Here is a 13994-nt window from a genome sequence, read left to right as displayed (position 1 = left end):
GATGGGGGAGACTCCAAGGGGTCTTATGAGGGTGACTCTAACTGAGACTCCTAGCAGTGGGGCTAGGATATGGAGCCTGAAGTGGCCACCTCTTTTAACCAGGCAGGACTCTCAGTGGAGGGATAAGGACACCAACCCACCCACAAAACCTGCGACTCAAAATTTGTTCTGACAAGATGTACAGGACAGAGACTTTGGAAATGGATGCCTAATGACTGGCCCAACTTGAGACCCATCCCATGGGCAAGTGCCAATCTCTGACACTACTAATGAAACTCTGTTACTCTTGCAGACAGGCTTCTCGTATAACTGTACTCTGAGAGGCTCCACCAACCAGCTGACCAAAACAGATGCAGAGACCCATAGCTAAACATTAGACAGAGCTCGGGGAGTCTTGTGGAAGAGTTGGGGGAAGAATTGTGCGGACTGGAGTGTAACCTACCCCCCTCCCCCACCCCCAACCTGAAGCAGGCTGAACCAGACCTCAACTTTGCTGCCACTAAGGAGATTACCTAGGGTGGAGCATGCCTCCCTAGATCACTCTACTGTTCAGCCACTGTCACTGCTACCTGCTGGGAGTCCAACTAGCTATTCCAGAGACTACACCCTATCCTGCATGTGGTCACCTGCAGCTGGGCTCCAAGGATGAACTGGCGGGAATGGGCCTCCCCACTCCTTTATAAAGCACATCCGCCATTAAACATTTGAACCTTGAGCAGACTAGCATGTCTCGGTTCCATTACTTCTCAACCTGCCTAGGTTCCCTCTTCTCTTTCAGCTCCAGGCTGCCTCCCAGGCTCGAACCCAGACATGAGAGCCGCAGGCTGGCCCCAACACTGGAGGGGATAGGGATTCCACCAGAAGACCAATAGATTCAACTAACCTGGACTGAAGTACCAACCAAAGAGCACACATAGGCTGGACCTAGGTAGGTTCCCACCCATACATACCATATGTACAGTTTGGTCTTCATTTGGGTTCCCTAACAACTGGAGCAGGGGCAGTGCTTGACTCTGTTGCCTGCTTGTGACTCCTATTCTTTCCTCTGACGAGGCTGCCTTGTCTCAGTGGGAGAGGATGCAAGGATGCCCCTAGTCCTGCAGTGACTAGATGTGCCAGGGTGGGTTGGTAGCTAGGGGGCCACCCCCTTCTCAGAGGAGAAGGGAAGGGAGGAATAGGGGAAGGGCTATTGGGGGTGGGGGGGTAGAAGGAGAGGTCAGGGCTTCTATCGAAATGTAAAGTGAATAAATAAATTAACTAATGAAAATTTTTAAAAAGTCTCCAAAACACACGCAACTAATATACATTCCTGTACCACCTAGATATAAGTCTTACTCAGAGCTTGCAGTGTTAAGCTAGCTGGGACCTATTAAGTCCATGCCAACTTTGAAGTAACAGTAAATGTTGGTAAAGGAGACTTGTCTTTTTTTTTTCCCAAAAAAGAATACATAAACAACAAATTAAACACAGCGCCATTCCACAACTATGAACATCAAATGCTGTGATGCTAAGCATGCTTAAGATGCTGTTCCAAAGCCATGACTCTTCACTACTACAAAGACGTGCAGCTGTTAAAATTTTATTCAACCTTGAATAAGGACTGTATCTCTTAATAAACTATTTTCTGTAGCATAGGATCATGTGTCTCAAATTTATACAGATGTATTGCTTAGCATTTGAAAGCTAAAGTATTTAGTGAAATGCCTCAAAGTTCTGGAATCTATTAGAGCACATTAAGACAAAAATACTGAAAATGTATTTTAATATATTTAAATGTCTTTAAAGCTCTCATAAAAACATTTTCAGACTAAATCAGCTAGGTATGGTGGTGTTCACCTGCAGCTCTAGCAATGAATGAGAGGCTGAAGCAGGAGTTCCAGGACTTTGAAGTCAGTCTGGGCTACAAACAAATGAACAATGAAGCAAAAAACCACAAATTATTTGTGGAAAACGCTAAGATGTGAGGGAAAAAGATGACCAAGAATAAGCCAGGTGTAAAATATTATTCTAATCTTTTATAATAGTTCAATTATTAAAAACTCATTTATTTTAAATAATGCTATAAGAATTTGTACTCACACAGAAAGACAAGGCCACAAACAATAAAACAGGTTGTTTATGTATATTAGCTGACAATAAATACTTTTATACTACAATCTGGAGACCTTAGGAAGATCAAATCAGAAATGCTGCTACTGAAAATATACTTCCATTGGAATTTGGTAATTTCAATTAATTTATCAAATCTGTCAATTAACTTCCCAGTCTAGGTATACTACTACTATTGATAAGTTCTTTATCATTATAAAGGCTACTTTAAGATGGGACTTAAGTTTTGGGAAAGAATACTAGAAAATCTGAAATCCAGTGATTCTTCTAATTGGTAGCATTTTCAAGACTGAAAAAGAAGGAAGAACCCACATCATGGCTGTTTAGGAATAAATGAGATTAAGAAAACCACTGTTTCACAAGAGCTCAGAGTATGGTTTAAATCGACACTGGTGCAACAGCTGTTAAGATTTATGTAACAAACCGTCTGTCATGCTTTTCCAATGTTCACCTGCTTTCAGTGATGAAAGGAGTTTAGAAAAAGCAGAGGTGAAATTGTCATAATTTAAAAACTGATGCTAGCAAACACTGTAAGCTCATATTAAAAGAAATTATTTCACAGTGCATACGTGCTATGAAAAGAAGATTAAACTGGATAGGGATCTTAGTTAACTATTGGTGAGTTTATCTTACCCTTGCCAGAGAAGTTCATCATTAGCGAGGTCTTGCCAAACACAGGAAGCTAAGCAAAGGTCAGTTGCATTCAGGTAGGATAAGATGGTGAAGCTCAGCTCAGGAGGCAGCATTTCCAAGTTTATGAACCCCTCCTGTTCTTTAGACTTCCTTGCCTTCAGAAGATGATAGATATCGATGCCTCCTTGGGCTTGTTTCCGGTGGCTGGTGTGAGAAATGTTGCTTGAAGCCACTCTCCTGCTCTGTTCTCTGCTGAGGTAGCCTGTCTCACTGTAGGCTTCCTGTTGGAGATGATGGTTTCTGGCCACTCTCCAGAGTCCTTGACCCATCTGCAAGCCTGAGAGAAGGCCAGAGAGTAGTAAGGGTGACAAAGCAACAAACCATCTTTCCCAGAGGTATAACAAATCTGACACAAAACATGTTTATTGGAATTAAAAGTTCTCATTAAATCATAATATCAAAAAGAAAACAATCCACTTTAGAAGAGACTGGTAATAGCTCAGCAGCTAAGAGAGCTGCAGGGTGCTGAGCATGGTGGCGCACGCCTTTAATCCCAGCACTCGGGAGGCAGAGGCAGGCGGATTTCTGAGCTCGAGGCCAGCCTGGTCTACAAAGTGAATTCCAGGACAGCCAGGGCTATACAGAGAAACCCTGTCTCAAAAAACCAAAAGAGAGAGCAAGCGAGCTAGCTGCAGGGTATTATAAGGAAGAGCTGGGATGCTTCAAATGGAGCACTTGGAAGAGAAGTTTAAATACCTCATTTGCTCATGGCCTCTCCACGAGCTTGCTTGCTAAAGACTTAAAATTCACAAGTAACATAATCATTTGTTCATGTAGTGGGAATTAAGTTGCTGATGTCCTGAAAACACAAGTTGCATTTACTCAAACTTATGGGCTAGTATTAAATCCAGCTCTGATTGGAGCCCAGGACTCAGTTAAGCAGCCTCCAGACCCTGCTTTTTATCACAACTCAGGCTCAGCTAAGCTAGTCCCTTTTAACCAAACTCCCAGATGCATAATAGCTGTGATGCAGGCTTTCCATTTAATTCCTGCCAGTCTACACTTAGGCTGTAGACAGTAATAAAATGTAACACAGGCCCTGAAGTCTAATTCAAACCTTATAAATTAGACACCTAGAATAAATTTCTCAGCAATAACTGCCTATTTGGTTTCATGGCTGCTTAAAAATAAAAATGTAATTTAGAGTAATTTTTCAACTCTTCTCCAAATAGCCCTGTGGATTTGTCCAACACACCTGGGAAAAGATATAAGAAGGTGTGTTCGTCTCCGCCACCTACTTGTCACCTGTCGGAGCAGCTGTTAAATATCCTGGATCCCCCATGCACAAATATTTAGAAAATGACTGGCCTAAACTTACTTGATATTACTTTCAAAGCTAGAAGTTTTTCCTGAGAAAATAAACCGAGGAAACAAAAAACTAAATCAGGAAGACTATTTAATACAAATAATTACTTTCAGGAATCTCTTTCAAACAAAATATTCTTGTTTCACTAATCTGAACTATTCCAAAATTTTAGAAAAAGAATACTGATTTTCACATGAAGTCAGTAAAATAGTGACATGATTTTCTTGGTATGATTTGAACCATAGATGGAACACAGAAAGAAAAAAATCCACCCCTGTTAAACAAATGAAACAAACCACTAGATACCACTATGGAAAGGTCCTAGAAATAACTTCAGCATCCAGAAGAACTTCAAAAATGTAGAGAACATTATTTTCTTAATTAAAAAGAAGTCACATGTATATTTACTAAGTTTGTGGTTATTATTGGGACAAAAATTGAGGTTATGGATTAAATAACCTGTCTGTTTACCTCTCTCTCTCTCTATCTCTCTCTCTTTCTCTGTATGTATATATATTTATATTTATATATATATACATGTGTATATATATGTATATATACATATATATGCACACACACATATATATGTATATGTGTATATATATATATATATATATATATTTATATCTATTGCAACTATGTTCATAATAGCCTTATTTGTAATAGTCAGAAGCTGGAAACAACCCAATTGTCCCTGAACCAAAGAACAGATACAGAAAATGTAGTATATTTACAAAATGGAATACCACTCAGTTATAAAACAAGGACATCATGAATTTTGCAGGTAAATGGATGGAACTAGAAAGTATCATCCTGAGTGAGGTAACCCAGACCCAAAAGGGCATGCATGGTATGTACTCACTGATAAGTGTATATTAGCCAAAAAGTTCAGAATATCCATGATACAACTCACAGACCATATGAAGTTTAACAAGAAAGAAGGCCCAAGTGTGGATCCTTCAATCCACACTTAGAAGGTGAAACAAAATAATCATGAGAGACAGAGGGTGGGAGGGGAAGGGAAAAACGGGGGCAAGATCAGGTATGGGGGAAGACAGGGGAGAAGTCCAGAGGGGCCAGGAGAATGAATAGAAATATGCAGCAGAGTGGGGTAGGGGATGGCGGGCATGGGATCTCTAGAAAGTCAGACACCAGGGATGTGAGGGGCTCTCAGGACCCAATAGGAATGACCTTAGCCAAAGTGCCCAATAGTGGGGAGATGAAACCTGAAGAGACCACCTCTAGTAGATAGGCAGGGCCCCAGTGGAGGGATGGGGACACCCACCCATCTCAAAAATTTTGACCCAGAATTATTCCTGCCTAAAGCAAATGCAGGGGGGAAAAATGGAGCAGAGACTGGAGGAAAGGCCACCCAGAGACCTGCCCAACTTGGGATCCATTCCATGCACAGGCACCAAACCCTAACACTATTGCTGATGCCATGTTGTGCTTGTAGACAGGAGCCTAGCATGGCTGTCCTCTCAGAGACTCTATCAGCACCTGACTGAGAAGATGCAGATACAGCCAACCATTGAACAGAGGTTACGGATCCCTATGGAAGAGTTAGGGGAAGGATTGAAGGAGCTAAAGGGGATGGCAACCCCATAGGAAGAACAACAGCACGAACTAACTGGATCCCTCAGAGCTCCCAGGGACAAAGCCATCAACTGAAGTGCATACATGGGCTGAACCTTGGCCCCTGCTACATATGTAGCTGAGGACTGCCTTGTGTGTACCTCAGTGGTTACTCATTGCTTGATGCCCCAGAGAAGGGAGATTCTAGAGGGGTGAGGTGGGAGTGGGGGAGTGGGGGAGCAATCTTTTAGAGGTGAAGGGGAGGGGTGATAGAGTAGGGGCTCATGGGCTCACGGAGGGGGGACAGGGAAAAGGGCTAACATTTGAAATGTAAATAAATAATTTTAAAAATTAAAGTAAAAGAAACTGGTAATGGCTCAGCTGTAATGAGCACTTACAACTCTTTTTTTTTTTTTCTCCCTGTTTCAAAAGCTTTATATTTATTTGATCAAAGACTAGGGAGAGGCTCCAGGACGGTTACAAAGCTGCCTAGTGGCTTGAGAGGTTCATTCAGGTGGAGGTTCTGAGGCAGGCTGGTGCAGAGCAGAGGAGGGAGCCCCGTGGAAGGCACAGACGCCTCATAGTCGTGCTTGAGAGTGAGCTGATCAAAGAGATACTTGCCCAGAGATGTCTGAAACACTCCAGTCTGTGCCGGTTGTGTCCCTGCCAGCCTATGGAGGCTGGTCAGGTGGTTGCCCATCTTCTTCATGAGCTTCACCTCCTTATCCAGGAAGTAGCTTTCCAAGAAGTCACAGAGATGAGGGTCTGTGCAGGCAGAACCCAGGGCATGCAGATCCAAGAGGGCCTGGTTCAGGTTCTTCTCCAGGGCCAAGGTAGCTTCCATGGCCTTCTGGGTTTTACCCCATTCATCTATCTGGAGATGCCTTCAGCACATGACGAGTGCACGGCCTCCAAGATCGTTCTACAACTTGAGGAGGCGCCCTCGAACTTATCCTTGGCCAATTAGCAGAAGAAGTGGCCAAGGCCTCCAAAGCCACGTCATCCCGACCAAAATAGAAGGCCAGAGAGAGGTAGGTGTAGGAGGCCCGCAGATGCAAGAATTTCAAACTGAAAGTCACATTTTTTTAAAATACTTGCAAACATGAGTTTTAGTGTAAATATGAGTTACTGTGATAAAATTACAGCTGGCTATTTATATGTACTAAGGAAAAAAGATAGTTCTATCTTAAAAATATTCTTGTAGTACAGGCTAGTTTCCATGTATATAGAAGTTACTTCTCATTTTCATGGCAGTGCCTTCTATACAGTTGTTATAAACACTGAAATGGTGAATATTCAACCACTGCTCTGTGGAAAATGAAAGGTTAGGTTCAGGCAATGGGCAAATAGGTAAATGAATGTGGTGCAGTAATGTGTGGTCTCCTAAAATTATGCAACCACAACTGACTATCAGGTCCTTAGTTACTACTTACAGCTTACATTATCAAGTACTGTGTGTCTCTCAGAGACATTATATACATTTCTGGTTTAAGAGTAAACTAACTCATATTCAGTTCAGAATACATGTATACATTAGAGTAATGGACAGGGAATTCTGGAATCTTACTCTCATGGCTGCTGAGTGACTGTGAACACTCTGGGAACATGTCATCGAGACTGAAACATGGCTGTTTTTAATTAACTTTATCATAAGATTTTTATATTTTGGTTTCTTTATTAACATTTCTTACATTTCAATTTGATGATGTGCTCCCAAATTTCTATGTTGTTATAGTAGAGTAGCTGGGCTGACATAAATAGAAACAAGATTTAAGATGGATTTGAAAACAAAGAAAACTTTTGAAAAATATTTCAATATTTTAATCCATAAAATATTGTAATCCATAAGCTCAATTAGCTAAAGCTGTCTTCAAAAATGAACAGCATATGAAATGGCTTAGCCCCTAAAGGCACAGACTGATGATCCATGCTGGATTCCCAGGATCCACATGATAGAAAAAGAGAAATGACTCTTACAAGTTGTCTATATGTAATGACAAAGGCACACCCACACACATCCTAACGTACTCATACAAATATAAAACACACATATAAACACGTATGAAATGAAACATATACAGAGTATATCAACACATGTTTGAAAAGGGGAAAGGCTACACTCCTTTGAAGACATAGCCACTGGTAGGTGACTCAAGCCACTGGGGTCATGACAGGAACTAGGGCGATCCAAAGTAAGGTAACAGTAGATGGCTATGACCAAAATACATTGTACACATGTAGGAAAACTCAAAGAGTTATTAAAATATTATTTTAAAAGAGATAGATTAGTTTAGAATACTGCAGATAAGGAAGCAGAAACGTATATGTCCTAAAAATGACAAAAAGGTGGAGGACTCAAAAACACACACAAAAAAGGAGAACAATTCAGGGTGAGATGAAAAATGGAAAGCAGGGGGTTAATTTCTCTGGGTCACTGTTTCCTTACCTGTACAATAAGAATAGAAAAGATCCTCCTTTGGGGCCTGGAGATAAGATCCAGCAGTTAAGAGCATGTACTGGCCTTGCCCAGAACCTGAGTTAAGTTCCTAGCAGCCACACTGGGCAGCCCACAACAGCCTGCACTCCATCTTGGTGGGATCTGATATTTTGGCTTCTGTGGGCACCTGAACACACATGCACATTACCTCACATAGACATAGAACACATACACATAATCAAAACTACATCCTTTTATGCACAATAGTTACCAAACAGCCCACCCAAAAGTAAAGACCATCAGCCTTATTGGGGTCTGTACATCTTAGGTCATCAACAATTTATTTTCACAACAATCTAATGTGAAGTCATTAAAGTATTACCAAAACACATACACAACATCATACAAGTTTTTGTATTCAGTGACTTTTCAGTAAAGCTTAACAGTTTTCTGTGTATATTGGTGTATTGGGAGGTTTATTTTGGATGTGTGTGTATACATTTGCACATGGAGGTCTGAAGTCCTTGATTGCTCTTCACCTTTAGTTAACGATGCTGAAGCTGAAGCTTATGGATTTTGACAAGGATGGTCAGTCAAGAAGCTTCAGGGTCCACCCCTATAATTACAAATCCACTCTATATACTGCACATTCTTGGGAGCTGCTTGCACTTCCAGAAGATGAAGCTACTATGAAAAAGTTCATCTTTCAAGTTTCACCTTTCCAGGCTACTTGGTATTTCCTTAAAAACTACCAATAACATTTGCCTCCCAGACATAGTTTCTCTATATATCCCTGGCTGTCCTGGAAGTCACTCTGTAGACCAGGTTAGCCTTGTTGGGATTAAAAGTGTATGCCATAACTGCTGTGTGTGGCAGTATTTCTTAAAGATGGACTGAGTTAACTAAAGGCAAACTATAACAAAAGCAATTATAATACTTTGAAAAGGGAACCTTGGAATTAACTTGATTGTGTGCCTAATGGGCAGATGTTGGACAATTTGGATATAAAGTATGAAGGGAAATCATGGATTATATTATATTAATATTAAAAAACCTACAAATCTATATAAGTGACTAATGAAAATATAAATAAAATAGAAGAGAATGCTTTTTTCAATATTATAATCCCCAATAAAGACAAGGAATAATGAAGCTAGAAGTCATTTCATAACCTTCAGAGAAAAAAAAAGCAAGGTACAACTATCAATAAATCTAGAATGGAATTTGGTAGAGAATTAGCAGAGTTACTCTCCAATGAGAAACATTAATGAATTAGTATGTGTATGCATGTAATATATGCAGGTGCCCAAGAGACCAGAGGGGAGCATCAAATCCCCTACCAGACATGGGTGCTGGAACCTCAACTCTGGTCCTTTTGAAGAGCTCTTTAATTGCTCTCTTTGACCATAAGAATAATTGCCCCCGCCCCCAAAGTCAGAGGAAAACTTTTACAGAAAAAAGAAAAAATATATATCCCAGGTATTTTTTGGATGTGGAGAGTTAATTCTTAGATGCTCTGGTCTTGTCTTGTTGCCTTCCTTTTGTTCATAGTATAGCTGGAACATTTATGTAATACTCAAAATAAACATTAACCAATTATATTGTTTCAGTGCTATAAATCAGTTTATTTACCATTCTGTAATAACCACTCAAAACTTGTATATATCATTACACCTTAATTCTCACAATCATCTTCAAGGGTCAATGCATAGACATACATACAGATAAGATGCCCATATACATAAATAAAAGTAAGTCTCAGAAAATATAGGAATTCTCAGACCTAGAAAACATTACAGGGCAATTAGCTCTTGCAGATTGGCATGCCCCAGGGGATCCGCTGGGCAGCGGATTGGGCGGGAAAGGGTCTAACCTGGATGTTCCTGGTACAGAAGGCTTGGTGAAGTCCAGGAGGGCTGTGGCTGGACAATGGTACTCTGGGGACAGCATGCAGCTCAGTGCAGCTGGGCATGCCCCCCAGAGGACCCCGTTTTCTACACATTTACTTCCAGTATATGGCTACATTAAAAAAAAAAAAAAAGATGCCATTTTGACTGATCTCTCTCTCTCTCTCTCTCTCTCTCTCTCTCTCCCTCACACACACACACACACACACACACACACACACACACACACACACACACACACACACACACACACACACACACACACACACACAGAGGCTGGGTCCTCTTAGATCACTCACTAATTAAGAAAATGCCCTGCACTGCATCTGGATCCTCCACAACTACTGGATGTTAGGTAGGCATTTTTCAGTTGAGGCTCCATCCTTTGAGATTCCAGTCAAAATCTATACAGAGGCCAACAGGAACAATAGGAATAGAAGAGTCTCTCAAACTCAGATTCTAATGATTTATTTTGTCCTCAGGCAATCTGATTCCATAAAGTTCTTTCTAAGCTGTGTTAAGTTATACATATGTGATGACTGACAAACCATTTCATGTGAATTTCATGTAAATTCTCATCATATGATGCTAATTTATTTCACTATGTTTTACATCTCAATAGTGGAAGTATAATTTGTATATAAATATACTAACTCAGATAAAGTGCTAACATACTATGTTTAAAATACAGATCCGATTCAATTTTAGAGATTTAAATTTTAAGTAATTATTAAAGAAAATTCACATATTGGGTTTTTTTTTGTTTTTTGTTTTTTTGTTTTGTTTTGTTTTAGAGAGCTTTTCTCAAACAGACCATAACAACTTCATGTTTCACTATTTTAGGTCTTAAAATCTTCAGGTGTCATGAAGTGGTATTAATGGAGAAAGAACGTGTGAGAGTCTGAGAGAAAATACTTTCAGTGAGGCACTCAGAATCAGATTGGCAGCCAATAATTTATGTCTGGACACCCGCAAAAATAGACAAATAGACCACCAAAGTTGTTTAGAGTAGACCAGTAACATATTTTTTTTTTTAAAGAAACACCTGATAACCAAGCACAGTCCTAAAATTTAGAGTCCACAGTTCAGAGAAATGAAGGAAGGTCATTCCACAAGGTGGTCTTTCTAAAGAGAAAAGGGAAACAGCTAAGCACTAAGAGGTCACAAGGCACATGAAACACATAAAAGCCCCACTCATTAAACTTAGAGATCTGGCCCTGAAAGAGCAGGCTTTTTTTTGTTTTTTTACTAAAAGGCATACCATTTGTGGGTCGCTTTAATCCAAAAAGATTTACAATATTGCCTTGTTTTCTAAAGGTTGCCGCTACCCTCACCCCCACCTCTAATTTCTTCCTATAAATGCTAGCAAAATAGCATTTAAATGTATGTAAGAACATGAAAACATGTTATGCCAACATAACCACAAATCTGAGAACTTTAGGTTTATTCAACTTCTTCAGTTTGCTTTGACCCAAACATGATGTTGTTTTAACTTGTACATACAATTACTGTGTCATATTGCTCACAGATACCAGTTTCAAAAACTTGGTTCTTCTTTGACAGAATTATTATTTACCCTGCACAGCTATATGAGCACCCAGGACGATGGCACATTCTTGCCTACCTCTCAATGCACATCACCTAAAGTATTAAAACAAAACACTGAGGGTGATCTGAGCTAGGGAGAGAGTCAGAAATGACATGACTTTAGGCTTCTTCCATAACAAATTGTGAGAACCAGGCAAGTCTCATAAAACCTTGAAGTCTCAGTTTTCTCACAGTATTTGGTTAAAATAAAGGTTCTGAGCTTGATACCACAAATCTCTTTCAGCTATACATGTTTTTTGTTTGTTTGTTTCCTGCAATTAATAAAGAAATGTAAGGCATCCAAGTAGGGAACAAAAAGTAAAACTATCTCAGTTAGCAGATATGACCTTACATAGTGTAGAAAGCACTAAAGATTCTGCAAAACCAAAGTAAAACAGAACTGAAATTCACACACACACACAAAAGTCACACACATGTTAATGATTCTCTTTCAACACTGACTGATTGGAACTTTGTGTTTATGGACAGCTGGAATGTAGATATTCAGAATCAAATTATCTTGAACTATTTTTAATCCCCAGTAGCCATCCATTGCTCACTGTGTCTGACCTAACATCCTTATGACTGTCACATACAGCTTTTTGGGGTGTATTAACTTAATAGAGTAACAAACTTCACCAACCAAAATGCTAAGCATGTATCAGATAACAACTGAAACCTGTGGCAGAGATTTTCCTGATTTCTTACAGCCCACCTTCCTCATACTTCTATCCTCTATTTGAAAAGGGCCTTGATCCAGACTTTCTTCTGTTCTGCGGTTATAAAAACGTCAAAAAATGTTAAGGTTGGAACACAGTAGTTGGAACAACCTGAAGCCATGTTCTCAGATATGGAGTCATGTTTAGCTCCAGAATAACTATCTTTTATCCTCTTTGAAGTGAGAGCTGTGTTTTTGTGTCAAAAACAAAACAAAACACCATATAATTAACAAATGACTTCAGGAAAAAGACAGTAGGCTAGGTCAGCAGAAAAGATTAGTTGTATTTCTATACAGTAATGAACAATCTGAACAGGAAATTAAAGAAGATAATTTCATTTGCAAGAATACAATATTTAGGAATTAATTTAATCAGTCAGGTGACTGGGGACTTGTACAGTGAAAGGTACAAGCACTGCTGCTGGAAGTGAGAGGGAAATAAATAGAAATACATTCCTACCCATGAACCAGAGAACTCAATATTGCTAACATTTCAATACTACATAAAGACAATAGACATGATACTGCTTATGTGAAATACTTAGTGTAGACAAAATCATAGACATAGAATAGGATTGTCAGGACCTGGTGAAGGGAGTAGGGAAGGGGTGGTTGATGGACATACACTTTTAGCTGTATAAAAAAATGTAAGTAATTATGGAGGTAGATAGTGGAGATAGTCACTAGCCACTATAAATATATTGCATATCATTGACTGGTACATTTTTAACTGAATAAACTGATAAATTTTATTTTGTGTGCATTGCTTTACCACAATTGAAAACTTGAAAGACAATTCCATGATTGTGTAAAAACAAAAGAGGAAAATTACCAAAACTTGAATACCAGGGAAAGATGGTAAAAGTGGTGAGTTTATTTAGTATCTGAGGTTCCTGTCACTTGTTTCTCCACCCCCACCACATCTATAAATAACTAAGCAGTATGGGCAGAAAGGCTAAGTGTGGTTTACTTCTTAAAGCTGGCTTCTTCATTTAAATGTTTAAACAATTCTATATGCACTCTATTCTGGAAGAACGTGTAAATGGATAATTCTAGAACTAAGCACCTTAAATTCATTGCTCAAACTTGAACTGTGTATATCTGTTTTGTGCCCATAAAGTTGGATAACATTTTGCAAATAAATAAGGATTCCCAGTACCTGTCAAACATGGGAAGAAGCATGGACAATTTTATATTGGGTCATAGTCGAAATAGTGCCATAACAAACATGAAGCGAGAATCTTTTGCTCCCAACAAGCTTTTAAGGCTAGTCAGCAAAAGCTGTACTGGTGAAGTGCAATCAAGTGTATAGAATGAAGCTGGTGCCAGTGGTGCAGGACAATCAAGGGGGCTTAGAAAGGGAAGAGACTTGCAAATCTGTACTTGCTAAGAACCAATGAGAATCAAAACAGTCTTGACTTTCTTGTGAAGCATGGGTAGTAAAGGTTATTGTTCTTTTTTAAACCTATGTCTTTATTGGATCACACTCGAAACTATATAATATACAATAAACCAACATAGTTTATTTACTAACAGAATGCTGACTAGATAAAAACAAGTAGATCTAAAACAGGTTTATTTACTTTAAAAAAACCTTTAAATAATATAACTTTAAAGGCCATCAAAATTTTATGTATTGCTATTGTTAACACACTTTAATAT

The 13994-nt window shown here is 39.3% G+C and overlaps 1 protein-coding gene across 1 annotated transcript in view; it reads right to left on the bottom strand.

The window, feature by feature from the left end:
- Positions 1 to 13994, bottom strand: part of Fbxo8 (F-box protein 8) — a 41552-nt gene that overhangs the window by 24854 nt on the left and 2704 nt on the right. The window contains exon 2 of the mRNA XM_021169668.2: positions 2743 to 3079. Within this exon, the coding sequence (XP_021025327.1) occupies positions 2743 to 3071 (329 nt within the window). The 5' untranslated portion in view covers positions 3072 to 3079. The remainder of the gene's footprint in view (positions 1 to 2742; positions 3080 to 13994) is intronic.

The sequence above is a fragment of the Mus caroli genome, chromosome 8, assembly GCF_900094665.2.
Source record: "Mus caroli chromosome 8, CAROLI_EIJ_v1.1, whole genome shotgun sequence".
NCBI classification, from domain to species: Eukaryota; Metazoa; Chordata; class Mammalia; order Rodentia; family Muridae; genus Mus; species Mus caroli.
The sequence above is the reverse complement of the archived record's forward strand: the minus strand, read 5'-3'. Positions and strand labels throughout refer to the sequence as shown.